At 48.2% G+C, this 18,719-nt stretch overlaps 1 protein-coding gene across 1 annotated transcript in view; it reads right to left on the minus strand.

Annotated features, from left to right (window-relative positions):
• Positions 1-256: 256 nt before the first annotated feature.
• Positions 257-18,719, minus strand: part of HK2 (hexokinase 2) — a 60,352-nt gene continuing 41,889 nt past the window's right edge. Inside the window, exons 8-18 of the mRNA XM_004437184.3 lie at positions 16,325-16,480; positions 14,762-14,995; positions 13,127-13,431; positions 11,603-11,751; positions 11,228-11,347; positions 7,641-7,736; positions 7,079-7,178; positions 6,798-6,981; positions 5,709-5,864; positions 4,213-4,446; positions 257-2,342 (exon numbers count right to left, since the gene is read on the minus strand). Coding sequence (XP_004437241.1) covers positions 2,198-2,342; positions 4,213-4,446; positions 5,709-5,864; positions 6,798-6,981; positions 7,079-7,178; positions 7,641-7,736; positions 11,228-11,347; positions 11,603-11,751; positions 13,127-13,431; positions 14,762-14,995; positions 16,325-16,480 — 1,879 coding nt within the window. The 3' untranslated portion in view covers positions 257-2,197. The remainder of the gene's footprint in view (positions 2,343-4,212; positions 4,447-5,708; positions 5,865-6,797; positions 6,982-7,078; positions 7,179-7,640; positions 7,737-11,227; positions 11,348-11,602; positions 11,752-13,126; positions 13,432-14,761; positions 14,996-16,324; positions 16,481-18,719) is intronic.

Below are 18,719 nucleotides of genomic sequence, written 5' to 3' on the forward strand. Positions count from 1 at the left end.
GGCCACCCGTGGTTCTTCAGTGGTGCTTGAAATCTACATCAATGATGGCCTAGGAAAAGTCATCTTCCAGTTGCAGTGGGACCCGAGTTTCTGGGAAGAGAAATATCTGGGGTCAAGGCCAAATCTTGGCCACATGCCTGTCAAGCACATACAGTCAAAATCACGACATCCATAAATTATTCATACTGACCAGGAAGTACTAATATCCCCAAAAGATGACTGTCCTCTTGAAAATGCTCAGGAATCACACATAGAATATTTTGAAAAATGTTAAAATTTATTAATAGTTAACATCACATAGTTAATTCAACTAGCTCTTTATTGTACATGACAACATCTTCACTAGACTGAGTGTGAGGATTTGAGATGATCCACTATTCAAAACATCCCAAAGACTGAGATGAGAGTCACTGTATTTACATCAGGCAAAGCAGCGTCAGCACGGAACTGTCACCTAATTGTGGGAACACAGACATCCAAAATGCAGTTGCCAGTGTTCCTTTTTGGAAACCAACACCACATATTTAATAGCTACACACACAGCTCTACCTTTAAAAAGTGTGCAATTTCAAAAATGGTGCCTAATTTCCAAGTTTAAAAGTTTATCTCTATTTCTTGGCCATCCTTTAGTGATACACAAATCTAGACACTGTTCTCAGTATAAGTTTGATAAATGTGCAAAAATTGGGTGCCATTGAGTGGTGTCTTTCCATCTTCCTCTTTTGATCTTTGTATCTTACTCTATAATGTTACAAGGGCATTCCCTCTTTATCGTGTGCTATTCAGGTGTAATGCATGTGGGTGTACATATTTTAGGGCAGAAGTGGGCTTTCAGATTCAGAATTAACTGCACTCCTGAAAAGGAGGGTATGGAAGATTTTATGCCACTCCTCCCCCACCCCCCACCCCAGAAGTTTAAAATATAAATACTGGGGACAAAAACAGCTCAGCCTAGAGAAGCCTTCAGCCAACGCTTCTTGCAAAACATTTACAAAACACACCAATTTTGCTAGGAGGGGACAAATCCATCAAAAGTGTTGTCCCTGAGGTTTTGTTTGATTGTTTCATTGTTTTGTTTTGGTTTGCTATCAAGAGTTAGACACAATTTTTTAAAAATGTTTTTGGTGGCTTCCTTTATCTTGTGAGAGAGCTTTAAAATACTACTGGCTGCCCTAAGAATGAAGATTCCTAAGCAGTGAGTCTGTTTGAAATGATTTCCGTTTCCTTTGGTTAACATCCCATGTAATATTGCCCCAGGAAAGTCTCTAGACAGAACAGCCAGTTGCTGTGGTTTCTTCAATCCGTAGGCCCAGCCTCCTTCACTTCATCCCCCGCCGCTGCCTTCCAAGTTTCCAAGTCTGGAGGGAAAGGAGGAGCCGAGAAGGAGCTACTTGGCCATTCACTCACCCTGAAGAGGATTCCCTTCTCTTCCCGCAGGCGAATGAGGTATTTTTAGCAACCACTCAGTATCTTCACCTTCCATCCTTTAACTACACTGATCTACTAGTGAGGCTGAGTCTGAAGAGACCCTGTGTATCTATATACATAACAATTCACATATAAATACATAACATACAATTGATCATTACATACAGTATCAAGATGAAGGAGCAGATGTACTTCATGAGCTAAATAAATTTCAAACATAAGTTAAAATGAAAATACAGTGTTTCCACTTCTGCAGTAAAAATTTTTAAAACGGACCAAAAAGCTCCCCCTCCCCTAGAGGTCTGTTGCTCATGGATGACTCATGAACCCACAAGGAGATGTGACAAGCCCACTCGGCAGGAAGTATCAACTCGTGGCTTTGGTTTTGCTTGCTCAGACTCAGCATGCTTTCACTCCAGGAAGAGCATCCGCCAGAACCTGTGTCCCCTGTAGGATTACACAGGGTTGTGGAATTTGGCCAAGGGGATTACTAAAGGTTCAATTTGTTTTAAGTTTTAAGAGAACCAATGGGAACGGTTGTGATGGGTGTGAGCAAATCCTTACTTCAAACTGTATTGATCTCAGGAAGACCAAGGCTTGGGCACCGAACTCTACAGTTGAGTATACACCGAGATAAAACCCAATCCGATAGGGTCCTCTCTGCCAAGGAAAAGCTAAGGGGTCTGTCTCTGACATCGGGGTTGGCATCTTATAATTTAAAGCAGGGAAGAGGGGGAACCGGAGGAAGTCCCTTCTGATTTCAGGGACTCTATCGCTGCCCAGCCTCGCGGATGCGGCAGGCAACAGCAGTGATGAGAGCCGCCCCCTTCCCGCTGCCGTCCTCTGACTCCAGGAAGGACACGTCACATTTTGGAGCCAGGTCCTTCACCGTCTCACGCATGACTTTGGCAAAGCTGGAAAAGTCGGGAGGAAGACACAGAAAAAACACCTTAGTCATGATTGATTTGTGTCCTTGGAGATGAGACCCTAAGAAGTGATGCTGGAAACCCAGGAATAATTAAGCTGAGGAAGAGGATGACAGCTACCATGTATTAAGCACTTACTATGCATTGTGTATCAGAAAACCAAGGCTTGGAGAGGCTAGCAACATGCCCAGATTCTATGTCATGGCAGGAGAGTGGGGAGCTAAGATTCAACTGTGGGACAACTGTCAGAGAGTCTGGGAAATTGTGCTCTTAAAACCAATCAATGAAAGAGAAACTCAGCAGTCCTGGATGCCACAGTGTGCCTTGCAGAAGTGTATATAACCTGTTCGTAAACTCCGCAGGAAAAGACCAAGCCCGACGCATATGATGTTCTATTTTCCACAGGTATTGACTCACATGAGACCCATGTCTAATCCAAAATGCATTAATGGCAAAAGGAGCAGGCTTAGGGGGCTGCTGTTGGGACACTACGGTGATCACAGATCTTTTCAATATGGTACACGAGCACTAGAGAAAGAGGTGGTCACCATCTGCCCCAACACAGCAGTGTCCGGATGCCCCTCCCCACCCGCGAAACCAAGCCCCAGTGCCATGGCTCGGCTTGTCCCCCTCCCAATCCTCATCTGGGACTGAGGCTCCTATTTCACAGGGACACTAATCATCAAGAAAAGGGACTTGGAACTTTTCAAGGTCCACTCTTTTCACTAACTATGTAGACTCTGGGCAAGTCTCTTAGCTCCTTGACATCATCATGGTGAGAGCAGGTAAGAATTCAATCGAGGAGTCTCCCCATCCTCATTCCGGTGCCCAGGCCAGGGACACAGCTCTATTCTTTTAACTTTGAGCTGAAAAGCTTTCAAGGGAAAGAGATTGGGGCACTTCCTGACTTCAAAATAATTTGTTCAAGACAAATGCAAATGAGTGGAGAAGAGGGAAGAGAAATGGTGATGAGAGGAGAGACAGGAGAAGACAGATGGAGAAAGACAGAGAAGAGAGTAAAAGAAAAGAGAATTCAGTACTTTCATACTAGGGAGTAAGGGGGGAACTTTTTCTATAAAGGGCCAGACAGTAGATATTTTCAGTTTTGCGGCCCCTGTAGTCTGTTGTGACTACTCTGCCATCGTAGCTGAAAGCAGCCATGGACAATACATCAACGAGTGGGCATGGCTGCATCCCAGGAAAACTTTATTCACGAAAACAGCTGTGACTGTAGTCTGCCAGTCCCCACTCTAGACTGGAGAAAAAATCTTGCTCCAGAGTTCCAGCATACATTCACTAGAATGTTCACAGGAGCACTGTTTGAAATAGTCAAAACCTAAAAATAACCCAAATATCCATTAGCAATACAATAAACTATAGCATACTCATTCGAAGGTACGTATACAGCCCTGAAAATTAATGAACTACAGGTGCATACTTCAATGCGGATGCATCTTAAAACCATAAATGCTGTGTGAGAAAAGCCAATCACAAAAGAAGAGATGTCATATGATTCCCCTCATGGCAAGTTCAAAACTAAGTAAAACTAAACAATGCCGATGCATTCCTAGATACATGGGGAGAAAGGATGGCGTCACCAGAGCACTTACCCCTGGCAGGAAGAGATAGGGGTGCAATTGGGGAGGGGCTCACAGGGGGCTCCAAGCTGGTGGGGAACACCAGTCTACCTCTGGTTATTAATCTTTAATCTAAGTATACACATTATATACATTCTGGAATGCCTGATTATTTGCTCTAAAGTGGAGAGAGAGAAGGGAAAACAAGGAAGGAACAAAGAGATGGAGAGAGAAAGATGGCTACGGAGGGTTGTCAGGACGGAGGGTTGTTAGGCACTCACTGAGGATGTAGCTTGTAGAGGGTCCCGTCCACGCCCACTGTCACTTTGAGGGTGTCCAGCCCACGGTTTTCTCGTATTTTATCCACCACAGCTGCCATGCCTGCACCACAGAGCTGGGCTGCCCGCTGCGCCACCACGGTGCACACCTCCTTGACGATGATGCTGTCGTCACAGGTGCTCTCGAGCCCCAGGTGCTGCAAGATGGCGCGGACCTGCTGCAGGGCCAGGCAGTCACTGGGGCAGGAGGGAGACATCAAGTGGTCAGTCATGTGCCAAGAGGGGCTGGTGGCTCAGCGCTCCAGGGGCCTGGCTCCTTTCTCAGGAGAGGTTCCGTGGGGCCTGGCCATCGGGAAGCTAGATGTAAAGGCCACTGCCCTGCGAGGTGGCTCTCGTTCTTGAACTGAGTTCAGGAACCAGTGCTCATCCCACTGGACCACACAGACTCTTCCTGAGCATGACAGGAATATGAAGAAACAGCACCCTATTCCACTTTGCCCAGGCGAGGTCGGGCATTACTACCCAAAACCGATACTCAAAACAAAAGGAAATGCACTGTCTCTGTCTTCCACTCAGTTGGAAATAATAAAGACAAGACAATGCTAGTATGTGGCAGTTGCAAAGCTGGTCCATGTCCCTTCTCTCATTGCTGCTCACGGGTCAGCAGGACAAGCATCACCAACCAACATGCAATCCCATTCTATTTCTACTGCCCCCCCGGGCTGGTCTGAAATCTACTTGTGCACTATTTATGAAACAAATGTTAACAAAACTGTAGGGAGAAAATGAACCCTATTATATAGAGAATTATCTGAGAAGCCTGGAATCATCTTCTCGCACATAAACAGACATGGTAGAACATATTCTTGCTAGTCACTGGTGCAGACAGCCTAGGGCTCCACTTATGGCAATCGTCCAGCCCCTGTTTTTCTATACACCTGAGGAATGACACAGCATTAATTTTTAAGGGGCTCTGAAATTCACCATTCTAATTTGGAGCTGACTTCTCCACCATTAGACTGGAGGGGGAAGCTTTACTTTAATGAGCCGTCCACTGCATGGCCTGTTTCTGCATTGCCTGACATGCCACCTTCACTCAATCTCAGTTGCCTTATTACTGCAGCCAGCAGTTAAGAAGAACCTTCCAGTGAAGCATAAGTACTTTCATAGGTTATCCTCCTCTGTGCATTCCAATTTGCATCTTATGAGCAGGTATCTTTCCAACCTTGATATTTGGTCTAAAAACCAACAATATTACTTTGTATGGGCTCATGCCAGATTAGCATGATTTTTCATGAGAACATTATATGTTTCCCTTAAAGTGCCAACTCTCCATAAGGTACTTTAAATAAACACTATACATATGAATGTGTTAGCCACTAAACTAACCTTTACGTAGGGCACACCCTGATCTTACGTGAGCTATGGAAATCCTTCAGCTCGCCTGACCATGAAAAGGAGGACACAGGCCCACCCTAACCTGGGCCCTGAATTCTCACCTCTCAATCTGAGACAGGAACTTGGTTTCAAAGATTCCCCTTGTCTTGAGCCGCTCTGAGATGCGGCCACGGAAGAGCAGCCCACGCTTGGTGAAATCGATGAGGATGTTACGGACAATCTCGCCCAAGTACATGCCACTCATCATTTTCTCGAACCTGCAATGTGGATAATGTTTGTGGAGGTTAAGTAGGCAGCTGGTGGGATGTTCTGAGACAGGACAGACCAGCTCAGTCCCACCTAATGCATTAGAAAGTAGAGGGCACGTGGATTCCTCTTGGTGGGAGAGGAAATGCTACTTGATTCACTTGGGCAGGATCCCTGGTGTCCACATGCTGAGCCACAGGCTTTGGTGAAGCTGACCACAGTGCCTGAGGCTCACAGGGTTCCCGGGGGTTGGCCCCACCTTCTGGGCTCATTTCCCTTCCAAGGCTTATTCCTGACTCCTCAAGAAGGAATCCACACCCCACCACACTTCCAGGAGAAGGGTAGGATGCCGAGTCTTAATCCTTAACTTTAGTAGGCATTTGGCATGCTTTCTCTTCAACCTAATCATTATCACTCAAGTAACTAGTGCCAGCTGGAGATCCTGTCCAGCCACTAGAACTGAACGTGACTACTCAGTGGTTTGAGCGCATTTTGGGAGCAAGTGGTTCAACTGGGTATGTGTTTTTCCTCACAGTCCCAGACCTAGGTTTTAACTCTCTCTCCCCTGCCTGTTCTCCCAGTCCTGGGGGGTGGCTGCTTCTTACACATATTGACTCTGTGCTCCTCGGTGTCTCCTTTTTGTCTTTTCATCCCTCTAAAACCCATGTAACCAATACCCTTTATGAAATTCTCCTTGCAATATAACTGCTGTGATTTGTTTTCCAAACTGGAATTTGAAAGTGTCCAGTCCAGCAGGGGGAAAAAGGGCTTAACCCAGAACATTCCAGAGGTATCTGACAGAAACCAATTCCAAGGAAATCTCGTCTATTAACATCTCTAGAGAATGAGCATCCTGGGATTTGCTGTTGTACAGACTCTCCTCACTCGTCACTGTCCAGTTCTGGGATACACATACCAGGGCCCACACGCACTTGGGTGCCTACCTCTGTTTGCCAGGGTTAAGGGAAAGCTCATCCACAGCCACATCAAATTCCGTACAGAAGTCGTCTAGGCATCCATTATCCCCGAAGGCCCCCCACTCCGTGTTGACACACATCCGCCCCTCTTCCCCTTCCACCAGCTCCACGTTCCGCATCTCCTCCATGTAGCAGGCGTTGCTCCCCGTGCCTGCCAATCACGGAGACGTCAGGGCTTCACCCAGCATGTCCTCCCACCCATCCAAGGTCGTGGGTCCCCATGCAGGAGGGACAGCCCAGGTCCTTACCAACAATGAGGCCGACTTCACAGTGAGGGTCTTCATAGCCACAGGTCATCATAGTCCCAACCGTGTCGTTCACCACAGCGACCACGTCCAGGTCAAATTCCTGAGAGGGCAAAAGCAGATCCCCAGTCCACAAATGAACCACAATATTCTCCCTTTGGATACTTGCAAGGGAGATTTATATATGTACAGAAAACTTACCTTATACGGCAATGTTCATTCTCTCTTTTCACTCAGGTCTCTGCTCAAATGTCACCCCCTCAGAGGCCTTCCCTGGTTATGCTATTTAAAAAAGCGTGTCCTTCCCCAGCCCACTCACCCAACTTCATTTTCCTTCACAGCTCTATAGCACCTGACATTAGCTCATGGGTTTGTTTATAGAACGAGAGTTTGTTGTGGTCATTCTGGAATCTCCACTGCCAAGAGTAGGGCTTGACACCCAGCAGACACTCGAGAATTGCTGGAGGACTAAGTTAATTCTCCCCTCAACCAACACCCTGCCCTCAACATCTCCCCCACTTTCTGAACACAGATCGTTTCAGGCCTCAGGCCACGTCGCTCCCACCTCGCGCCGGTGGATGGCTTCCTTCAGCAGGGTGACCACGTCCTCGCCCTCGCAGCCGGACGCCTTGAAGCCTTTAGTCCACTTGAGCAGGATGCTCTAAAAATCGCACACAAGCACATATGAGGGTATCAGAGAAGGTATCATTCCCAGGGGCTGGCTGTGTGCCTAGTTCTCAACCTCACAGGTTATAGATTCCCTTTAATAGCCAATCATCTCACCCACGAATGATTCGAAACCTATTCCACTTGCTTGAATTTACTGAGTGCCACAGTGCACCAGGCACCGGGCTAAGCACATCCCATGTGTTACATCATTTAATCCTCACAGCAACCTTGTGAAATATTTATCATTAGCAGGCCAATTTTACAGGTAACTGCAGCTTTGAAGTAACTTGCCCAAGGCCCGTGGCTTGGAGGAGAGGAGCAGGATGCCCCCCCAGGCCCGCCGACTCCAATGGATGGGCTCATGAGCGCCACACAACTGCCCCTGCCAGGAACTGAGTTCCACACACTTGTTTCCTTCACTGGGAAAAGCAGTTTGCCCTGTCCCTGCCCTATATTTACATCAGAGGGGTCAGTGTGAGTCTCTTAATTTTCAAACTCCAGTATGGAGTGAACAAGCGCCGTGCCTATAGTTGGCGTGACATCTAGGCTTCCCCCCCACTCCAGTGAGGGAAGCGCTGCAAGCACCCTGGAGTCCCCAAGCCCCCTCATCTTCAGTGCGGCCCTTCGCCATGTCACGAGGCCCTTGAGGAGCAGACACACGGTGGCTTTGAACATGGGAGGAATGTTCCAGGTTGTGTTCCCTGATTCCCTCTTTGCCACACCCCTCAAGGAATGAGTGTCAAGGACTCCCAGGCCCCCTTCCCGAGAGGCCAAAGTCCATAAATGGGCTGTGTGCTCACTATCCACCCATTTGTGTGGTTCCTCCAGGCCTTGTTCGGTTGTTCATGCCCATCATCTTGGCATTTCATGGCCCAGGAGTTTGGTATCACAAGTCAACCTGATGTGTCATACTGTGTTGAAAACCTGGGCAACTTGAAAAAACAAAGTACAATCTGGCAGTGTCTGGGTTTACACACCTACATCCAACAACTGTGTGCTTATCTCCACCCAACTTTCCTGTCCACAAATTAGCTTCATGGCTCTGATGAAATTTTGTATTGGGCACTTTCAAGTTTGCAGAATGTGTAAATAACACTATTGCAGGTGGTCCTTAATAATAAGATGAGGAGAGGCCTCAACAGCCTGGGAGACTTGCCCAAAACCACCAGCTAATCAAGGCGGCTTGAGGCCTTCAGGCCTCAGCACCTGCTGGTTTTCCCATCAACAGGATGATCTCACCAGAGCAGAACCTGGCTTACAGAGAGTTAGAACAACAGGTAGAACCCAGCTTCTGTTTCATTTGCTCTTAATTTTTACAATTCTAGACTGAACACATGGTCCTTATGGAAACTTAGAACATATAGATTAAAACCTGCGCTGGCCCCGTGGCTTAGCGGTTAAGTGCGCGTGCTCCGCTACTGGCGGCCCGGGTTCGGATCCCAGGCGCGCACCGACGCACTGCTTCTCCAGCCATGCTGAGGCCGTGTCCCACATACAGCAACTAGAAGGATGTGCAACTATGACATACAACTATCTACTGGGGCTTTGGGGAACAAAGGAGGAGGATTGGCAATAGATGTTAGCTCAGAGCTGGTCTTCCTCAGCAAAAAGAGGAGGATTAGCATGTGTTAGCTCAGGGCTGATCTTCCTCACAAAAAAAAAAAAAAAAAGAATAAAACCTAAAATGATGATCTGGAATCTTATAATTCAGGCAGAAACAGTTAACGTGTCTTGGGGCCACGTGATAAATATACAAAGATATATATATGTTGACATGAAAAGATAGTGTCTTTTTAAAAATATTTCAGTGGGAACAACCTGGAAGTATATACACTGGAGTGTTACATTTTTATCTTCCTATTAATTGCATTTTTTGGATGTTTCTATATTATAGAGATTATACTTTTCTTTAAAAAATTATTTTAGTTGTACCACCAATATTTTCCCATGTCATTGAAATTTCTTCCAAAGAACTAGTAGCTGATATGAGACAGTGAATGGTTCATAATTTACTATTTCTGTTGAACAATTAGGTTTGTTTCTAATGTCTTTGTTATAGTAAGTAATATTTCATTAAATATCACATAAATATTTATCCGTGTTTGATAATTCCCTTTGCCAAATGAGAAGACTTTGAAAACCCAATGCATTGACACTGAAAAAAATAATGTGTTGAGACGAAGAAATTGGAAAAGATAAGAGCAACCCTGGACTGGTAACACTGGACAAAGGTTAACAGGTGCTGGGAAATACTGATGAGGCAGTACAGGACATCCCCTTCACTGCAAGACATACCCAAACCTTAACTGTACTAGTACACATGGTGAATTTAACTCTCAGAGGGAAGGAGCAGGAGGCATTTACAAAACTCAGCTGAGCAACGTGACGGTTGCCGTTCCAGGGACCCTGTGGTCCTCCTACATGCCCCCTCCACACTGCCAGGCCTTCCTGCCTTTCTTCCCCATCAACTCACTCTTCTGACTTGGATGATCCAAGTCTCCCTCATGCCCTCCAGGGATGTGCTCAGAATAACATCACCCTGCACGTCCTCAGGGCTCCAGCATCCCATTGGTGCCACATTCCAAACAGCAGCTCTGGCTTTTTTGAGCTTGCTTCGTCAGTCCAGTTTGTTTGTGAGCATCTAAAGCAGGAGCCATGCCTCTAGACCCTGGCCTCTCCGTCCACAGCACACTGTCCACTTGAACCCTGCATGTAAGCTTCTAGATGACCGATTGAGACACAGAGGAGCAACTGCTTAAGTAACAGTATCCTGACACCTAATATACCAATTGTCAACCCAGCACAAGCCCAAGCATCGCCTACTCAGCTCTCCTACACTTCTCAACACACCCACGTCCAGAATACCTGGGAGCACCGGATCTTCACCCACCCGCTTCCTTCATCCAAGGCAAGTTGAAAGGGAATGAAAAGCCAAGATGTGACTAGAGAAGCACCAGGGCATCTAAAAATAAGAGGGGAACGAAAATGTCCTGAGCCCAAAACAAGGGCCTCAGGAGCAGGTGAGCTAATTGAGAGCATGGGCTGAGGTGTCAGGAAACTGGAACTCTAACTGTGGCTTGGCCACTCCCAAGCTGTATGATCTGGTGCAAGATACTTGGCATCTCTGTAGACCTTGTTTTTCTTTCTGCAAAACGGGTACAAACACCTACCTTATATGGTTGCTGTGAGGGTTAAATGAGATAATGCACATAGGAAGCCTAGAATAGTAGCTGGCATAAAGTTCTTAAAAAATGTTAGTTGTTAATATTTTGATTAGAAGCATCATCATCATACCAAAGATTGTTACTTACTTAACCTCCACCAACTCTGACTTACTCACTCCCATCAACAGCGCCCTCCCACGACTGGTCACTCATGCCTTTCTTTTGCTCCTCTCAGCTCGACTTCCTCCTCCGCTCCAAACTCTGGCTGGTTTAGAGTCAATAAAGCCCCTAGGAGAGCCCTCCAGGAAGGCACTGTTACCTCGTCCAGTCTGTTCTGCTGGCAGGGGAAGGAGAAGGTGAAACCCAGGGGCAGGGACACGCCCTTCATGCCCATGTACTCAAGGAAGTCGGCGATGCACTGGACGATGTGGTCGAAGAGCTGCGGGGAGAAGTCGGGCTCTGAGGGAGGGGGCCCTGGTCAGGGCAGGCCGCCCCTGGCAGGGCCTGAGCGCGAGCTCGAGAGCTCCACCCAGGAGAAATGCAAGCTCAGGCACACGCCTGATTAAAGACCAGGCCAGGGCCCTGGCCCCCCTAGCCTTCCCTGGGACCATGGGTGAACAGAGAAAGCGCTGTCCTCCCAGGTGAGAAGTGGGTGTCTACTGGGGTCCCCTCCTGTACTGCCAGCCTGCCTCACCTCGTCCCCTGTGCCGTGCATGATATCCTGTGGGATGGAGTAGATCTTGTTGTGCATCTCCACTCCACGCCGCTTCCCATTCCGCACGCGCACCAGCAGGACCCGGAAATTGGTACCGCCAAGGTCCAAGGCCAGGAAGTCACCTTTCTCTGGAAAATAAACCCGAGAACATGATGAGTTGGGGCATCATCACCACTTCACCACAGCAAAGAGTGACAGCCTAAAGGGCCTTCCTCTAAGGGAGAGCTCTCCTGGGAGCCCCTTGACAACCTCGGGGATGATGGACTGTGAGCTCCACCTAATAGTAAAGAAAATAAGATCCCAGGACCAGGGACCTGCTGGCTCCTTAGTGGTTCTCAAATGAGTTCAAGTGTTGAGGTCCCAGAAATCACAATGAGCTCTGCAGAACACGGGAAATGGTGATACAGTAAACTCAAAAGTATCCAAATACACCATTCATGCTAAATCAAAGGCCACCTTATGTTAGGTTCTAGAATAGAGAAGGAACAGCACAGTCCTACTCTTTGAAGAAAATTGAAGGGATATCTTTTTGGATTAGAAAAGTCTCCTTTGTTGGGCAATCAATGTGCTACGTGTCTCATACACAGTCCTCAGACAACCTTCAGGCAGCCCTGAGAGGGAGGCATTGTGTTCCCCTCTGATGGTGGAACAAGACGTGGCTGAGCAAGGCTGAGTCACTTGCTCAGGGCCACACCGCCAGGAGAGGGTAGAGCAGGGACCAAGTCCCCATCTCTACCTCTAGAACCTGTACCAAATGTGCTACAATGGCCTGTTCGATGATTGTTTTCTCTGAATAGGGAAAAGACCTCCATTTCTTAGGTTTAAGACCCAGACCAGGGATTAGCAATCTTTTTCTGCAAAGGGCGAGGCAGAAAACATTTTAGGCTTTGTGAGCCGTAGTCTCTGCTGCAACCACACAACTTTGCCATGGTAATGCAAACCAGCCATAAATAATACATAGACAAATGGGCATGGCCATGTACTAATAAAACTTTATTTACAAAGACAGGCGGTGGGCCAGATTTAGCCCATGGGCTTTAGTTTGCCAACCCCTGACCTAGGGCTTATAAGACCTGGCCCTGGAACCAAAATTCCTGGGTTTGAATCCCAGCTCTGCCATTTTCTAGCTGTGTGAACTCGGGCAAGTTTCTGAATTTCTCTGTGCCTCAGTTTTGTGCCAAACACAATAGTTTGTTAATAAACAAAATGAACTACTAATCTCCGTTAACAGTTGAAGATTAAATGAATTAATATGTATAAAATGCTTAGAGAAGTGTCAGACACATAGTAAATATTCAATAAGTATTTACTATCATTACCATTCAGTTTCTAGCAGAAAAATGCCTTGGTTGAGCTTACTGGACACTAGAATTCCCTACTACTGTAGCTGAAGAAACATTCTGGTCCAAATATCCAATGCTAAGGCTGAGGGAGTCCTTCCGGAGCATCAATATCAGGACAAAGACCCAGCGTGCTGTGCTGGGTGGCGGCCCTGCCACATACCTGTGCCATCAGGGGTGGCACACACATAGGTGGGTAGCATCTTGACGGGGGCACTGGCGTGAGTCTCCTTGCTCAGACCTCGCTCCATTTCTACCTTCATCCTTCTCTTGACCTCTAGCAGCTGCTCGTGGCTCAGCTTCAGAGGCTCCAGGGTCTTCAGGCGGGCTCGGTGTTGGTAGGCCAGCCGGTAAGCCACTGCCGTCACCATGGCTGCCCCCTTGCCACTGCCGTCCTCGGAGCAGAGGAAGCGGATGTCACAGTTGGGCACCAGGCGCCGCACAGTCTTCTGAAGACGTTTGGCGAAACTGCAGTCACCGAGGTGAGTTAAGAGATGGGTGTTCACAATTAGGTCAATGGTGCAAAGGGTTGGGGAACATCTGGAGGCACCTGCAGGTGCAGATGCTGCCCTGGACATCCTCTCCCCACTCTTTCTCAATTCAGGGGTCACTGTATAAAAGCTTAGACATTCAACTGTGACCACACTGGCTGGGGTTCAACTTCTGCTGAAAGGAAAGGACGCTTCCAGGAAGCCACTGTCCCCTGCATATGGTCACACAAGACCTCCTCTTCCCACAGGCCAGAGCTCCTCTGCCCAATGTACCAGCCTCTTTGCTGGAGCCCAATGGAATCAGGTGATTCTGACACCAACTACTTTCATGTTTCATCACTCATTCCTTTAGATGCTGCCTGAAAAAGATCCAAAACAGAAAAAGTAGAAATGCTCTTCTGGATTTTGGCCTTTTTTTTTGCCAATTTCTGCCAATGATCCCAAAGATATCTCAACAGCTAAAGACAACAGTTGTGTTCAGCCAGAAATTCTCAGGTGGTGGCTGCTTTGAGCCATGGTCCCCAGGGCCTCACTACTCCAAGTGTGGTCTGTGGGCCAGCAGCATCACAGGGGGCTGTTCAACATAAAGGATCTCAGGCTGAACTCAGACCTTCTGAATCAGAATCTGCCTCTCAACAAGATCCCCAGGGGATTCATGTGCCCTGTGACGTTTTTGAAGCACTGGAGTAGGAGACTAGGGAATGGTAGGGCCGAGACCCTCTACATCAACCAATTCAGTTAACGAAGGCCCACCGACCTGGCACTCATATTAGGTGAAAATGATGGGACAATAAGTGGGCACAATAGAGAGATATCTTCCAGGTCCCAACTGAAATTTGATTAGTTTGGCACTTATGATCAAAACGTGGAGGGCAGAGCAGGATCAATTCAATGCCCAGGTCAGCCAGAGAGACTGGTAACCCACTGGGTTGGGGGGCCCCTGGCAGAGGACACAGCACCTGAAGGGACCATCAAGAATCATGAGAGACTCAAAGAAACAAGTAGAGAGAAACACTAACTCCTAAACAAGTGGGAGGCAAAAGAGCCCCCAGTGGCCAGGAGAGCTCTGAGTAGAGCCCCAGTCATTGGCAGCCTTCAGAAATCGCTTCCACCCGTGCCAAGGACAACACCCTCCCAGCTCCCCCTTGCCAGGTTGGGAACATTTTATTCTCCAGAGACCTTCAACTCCACGGTCCATTTCTACCATCCCAGAACACAAAATGGAATTGGCCCATAGAGTCACTGGGGTCTCTCTCGAGCCTGTCAGGGGACCCCAAATCACTATGGGTCCCCAAACACCGACTCACTGGGGGTGTTTCTTGTAGACAGAGCCATCGACCCCAATGGTGGAGCGCAGCCGCTCCTCGCCCTTGTTCTCCTTGATGCGCTGCAGCACAGCCGCCAGGGTGGCCGCGCACAGACTGGCTGAGCGCGTGGACACGATCTGGCAGATCCGGTGAGTGGCCACGCAGTCCTCCTGTGTCGGGTCCATGCCCAGCCGCACCAGGACCTCACGGGCCTTCTGGATGCCATCCTTCTCCCTGGGAAATAGAAAGACAGCATGTAGGCACATGTCCAACCCACTGTGGCCAGTGGGAGAGTGGTGTGTGGGTTCAGAAGGTAACCCCTCAGCTCCAGCACACACCATCTCCCACTGGGGGCAGACACTCACTTCACTCTGCCCACCTATGGGGGGTAGAACAAGGAGGGGGAAAACACAACAGAGCCAACCTGAGGTTCCTCTCCCAGACACACAGACACAGACACATAGACACACACACACACACAGTGCTTCAGCTGCCCCTTTTTCCCCAGTGAGTAGAACTAGTATTTCTTACACACAGAATATATAAGGACAAGGCCTTGTTCTCCGGGCTTTGTGCACTGAGTTGTGTGGGTGTGAGTTTGTGCTTTGTTTGCTTGGGGTAAAGAGAACGTGTGTCCCTGCCACAATCACCTCTGACTGTGAGCCCAGCGTGGGGCCCGCCCTGTTGCTCTGTGTACAGCAGTCAGAGTCTCCTGCATTTCACAACCCAGTGCGCACTGCTTTCACTTGTGCTAAGGACGGTGACAAAGGGCTCATGCTATGGGATTAGCACTCTTCTTAGGGGAACTAGATGCCTCACAAAAAGGACTTTCATCCCCTCAGAGTGAACAAGTAGGCACAGCTCCCTCAAGAGTTTCCACTTCAAGTCATTTGAACAGTTTCACTGCTCCCTTCAGCACCAAAATCACCTCCTCTCCACCATCGGTCCCTGAAACAAAGGGCCTCCCCAAGCAACAAGTGGAAGTCTCAAAACAGGAAACTAGGCCCAACTCTTTGCGTATTGTTAACCGAAAAACAAAAATTAGACCCTCTTCACTCCCACCCCTGCCGCTCTGTGAAAATGCAGGCCTCAGCTCTACTTGTTGGAACTAAATGGGTAAATCTCGGGGCCATCCAAGGACATATTTTCCTGTTATGATGCAAGAATCAGGATAGAGCCTCTTTGGAGAATCACCAATAGAGAATGAAATGTCAGAGCTTCAGGGGAAGGGAAAGAAGTAGATGGAAGTGAGTCATGAAGGGGCCCACTGGAACCTTCAGCAGTAGTAAGCCAAGCCCTCCCCGCCCTCTGCCGTGCCAGGCAGGAACGCCAATCCTTCCCAGCACTGTGAGTCACCTTGGTAGTTAGCATGCTCCAAACGGACGAGAGTGGAGACTATCTGGTAAGCAAAGTCAAGCCACAGGCCTGCCACAGCCCACATTGGGCGAGAACTTCTTGCTGTCCACTCATGAAGGGTCAAGTGCCAGCACCCTTTCTTCATTCCCCAACTGCCTGCCAACTCTTCTGGGGACCCAGTGAACAGAGAGGGACCCGGAAGCTTACCCTTCAATTTCTGAAACGTCTTTGGTCTCAAAGCGGCCAGTGGCAAGGAGTTCCGGGCTGAGGTTCCCCCTGAAAAGCAGCTCCTCCTTGGCCATCTTCACCAGGATAAGCCTCACCAGTTCCCCCATGTACATCCCACTGATCATCTTCTCAAACCTGCAAGGAGATACAGACCAAAAAATAAATAAATTCCCTGCTGTCAATAAACTCATAACTTCTCTGTGGAGGCGACATGTACACATGTGAGGCTGATGCACAATTAATGTGAACTTGTGTGGCACTGACGAGCAATGAGATGTGTGGAGAAGTGACAGCTTAGGAGGGGCTGGAGGAGCTGAGGAGCTTGGGCTGTCTCTACAGGTGGGTGGGCCTTGAACCATGGAGAAGGATGGTCCTTTAACAGCCAAACTAAACAGCCAGGGAATGTGGAACATTCTGGAACAGCCTGAATCTGAAGTAAAGTAGGTTACATGTAGGGTAGCGATTTTTAAAAATTTTTCTTGGGGCCAGCCCGGTGGCACAGCGACTAAGTGCACGCGCTCTACTTTGGCGGCCTGGGGTTCATAGGTTCGGATCCCGGGCGTGCACCAATGCACCACTTGTCAGGCCATGCTGTGGCGGCGTCCCATATAAAGTAGAGGAAGATGGGCACGGATGTTAGCCCAGGGCCAATCTTCCTCGGCAAAAAGAGGAGGATTGGCATCAGATGTTAGCTCAGGGCTGATCTTCCTCACCAAAAAAAAAAAAAATTTCTCTAGCAAGAAAATGCTTTCTGAAAATGAAAGCTTTCTACACAAATTCTATCTGTGAACTACATCTCAGATGAAATAAAAGATGCTTATATTGCGGGGGGGAAGAAAGCTTATGTAGAACCTCAATATTTATTTACAAGAGAAAAAGATCAACCTGATTAAATTTGGGGCATAGGCCCAGCAACTCACCTCACACTGCCCCTCCCCTTGCAGGGCCTCTTGTGGATTCCTATGAAAACAACCCAGGGCCAGGAGTGATGGGCAAGATTAGACAGGCAAGTTGGGACAGATGAGAAGGAGCTCTAAATGTCAGGTGGTCTCGGGAATCTGGGAGCCAGACATGTTGGAAGTTTCCGAGCAGGCAGGTGACAAGATAAAGGCATATTTTGGAAAGGCAGAGGCGGGCACCCAAGCTGAGTGGGCAGTTAGGTAATTTATTTTTTCAACACTAGGTGACACTGTTTTCTTTAGAAGACAGTCCATCTGGCTCAGACCAGGTGACAGAAGAAATCAAGCCTTTACAATTCTTTCTGGCAAAGAAGGCCCTTTCTTGGTGTATCAGAAAGGATCCAGGTCCAAGGAAGAGGAGGCACCCAGGGCCTGTGGGAACTAATGAGGCCGGGCTTCCCCAAGAAGGTCTAGACAAAGGGTGTGGAAGAGAGTCCATCATCACCTGGTGTAATCTACAAGAGAGGAAGCCAGGCTCTCAGGAAGTGACTTCCTCAAGACCCAAGGCCAGGTAAGGCAGAACTGGAGCCAAGTGGAGAGCTGGCAAAACTGCTTGAGCAGAGTGCATTTAAAGTGCTTAAGCACCAGCAGGGGCACACTCGGGAGACAGCCCGGCTTCAACAGTTAGGAACTCATGTGTCTGCAACCGCACCTTCTCCGAAATAGCTGGTTCTATGGGAGACAGGGGAGGAGGGCCAGTGCGGCTCTGAAGTGCGGGCAACTTATAAGTTTCTATTCCAGTTTTTTTGTGTGAGGAAGATCAGCCCTGAGCTAACATCCGATGCCAATCCTCCTCTTTTTGCTGAGGAAGATTGGCCCTGGGCTAACATCCGTGCCCATCTTCCTCTACTTTATACGGGACGCCGCCACAGCATGGCTTGACAAGTGGTGCGTCGGTGCACCTGGGATCTGAACCTGCGAACCCCGGGCTGCCGCAGCGGAGCTCATGCACTTAACCGCTGCGCCACTGGGCTGGCCCCTCTATTCCAGTTTTTAAAAACACTTTATTTCAGTCAACATTTGGAAAATTTTTATTTAGAAACATATAAAGAGTGAAAAAAAGTTCCCGCTTGAGTCCAACAATGACTTCAGCACTCCCACAGCTGACGCTCTGGTACATGTCCTCCCAGTCTTTGATTTGTCTAAGGCTAAGCCAGTGGCATGGTGCCAAGGCTGGGTTGGCAATTCTGTCTTCTGACACTTCAAAGGACATATGGCTCCTTGGAATGGCTTGGGTGTGCCTCATTCATGGAGGCAGGCATTGAATGAGTGACTTTTCAGTCCATAAACTTCTCACCAGCCATGGCGGACATAGCCAGTAGGTCCCTATGAAAGTTACAAGTAATTGGACTCACGTTTCAACATGTGAGAGAAGCTTGTGACTTAACCATGCTTTGAGGAAGCAAAGACTCTGC

Source organism: Ceratotherium simum, chromosome 11 (assembly GCF_057802395.1).
Source record: "Ceratotherium simum simum isolate JZ-2026a chromosome 11, ASM5780239v1, whole genome shotgun sequence".
NCBI classification, from domain to species: Eukaryota; Metazoa; Chordata; class Mammalia; order Perissodactyla; family Rhinocerotidae; genus Ceratotherium; species Ceratotherium simum.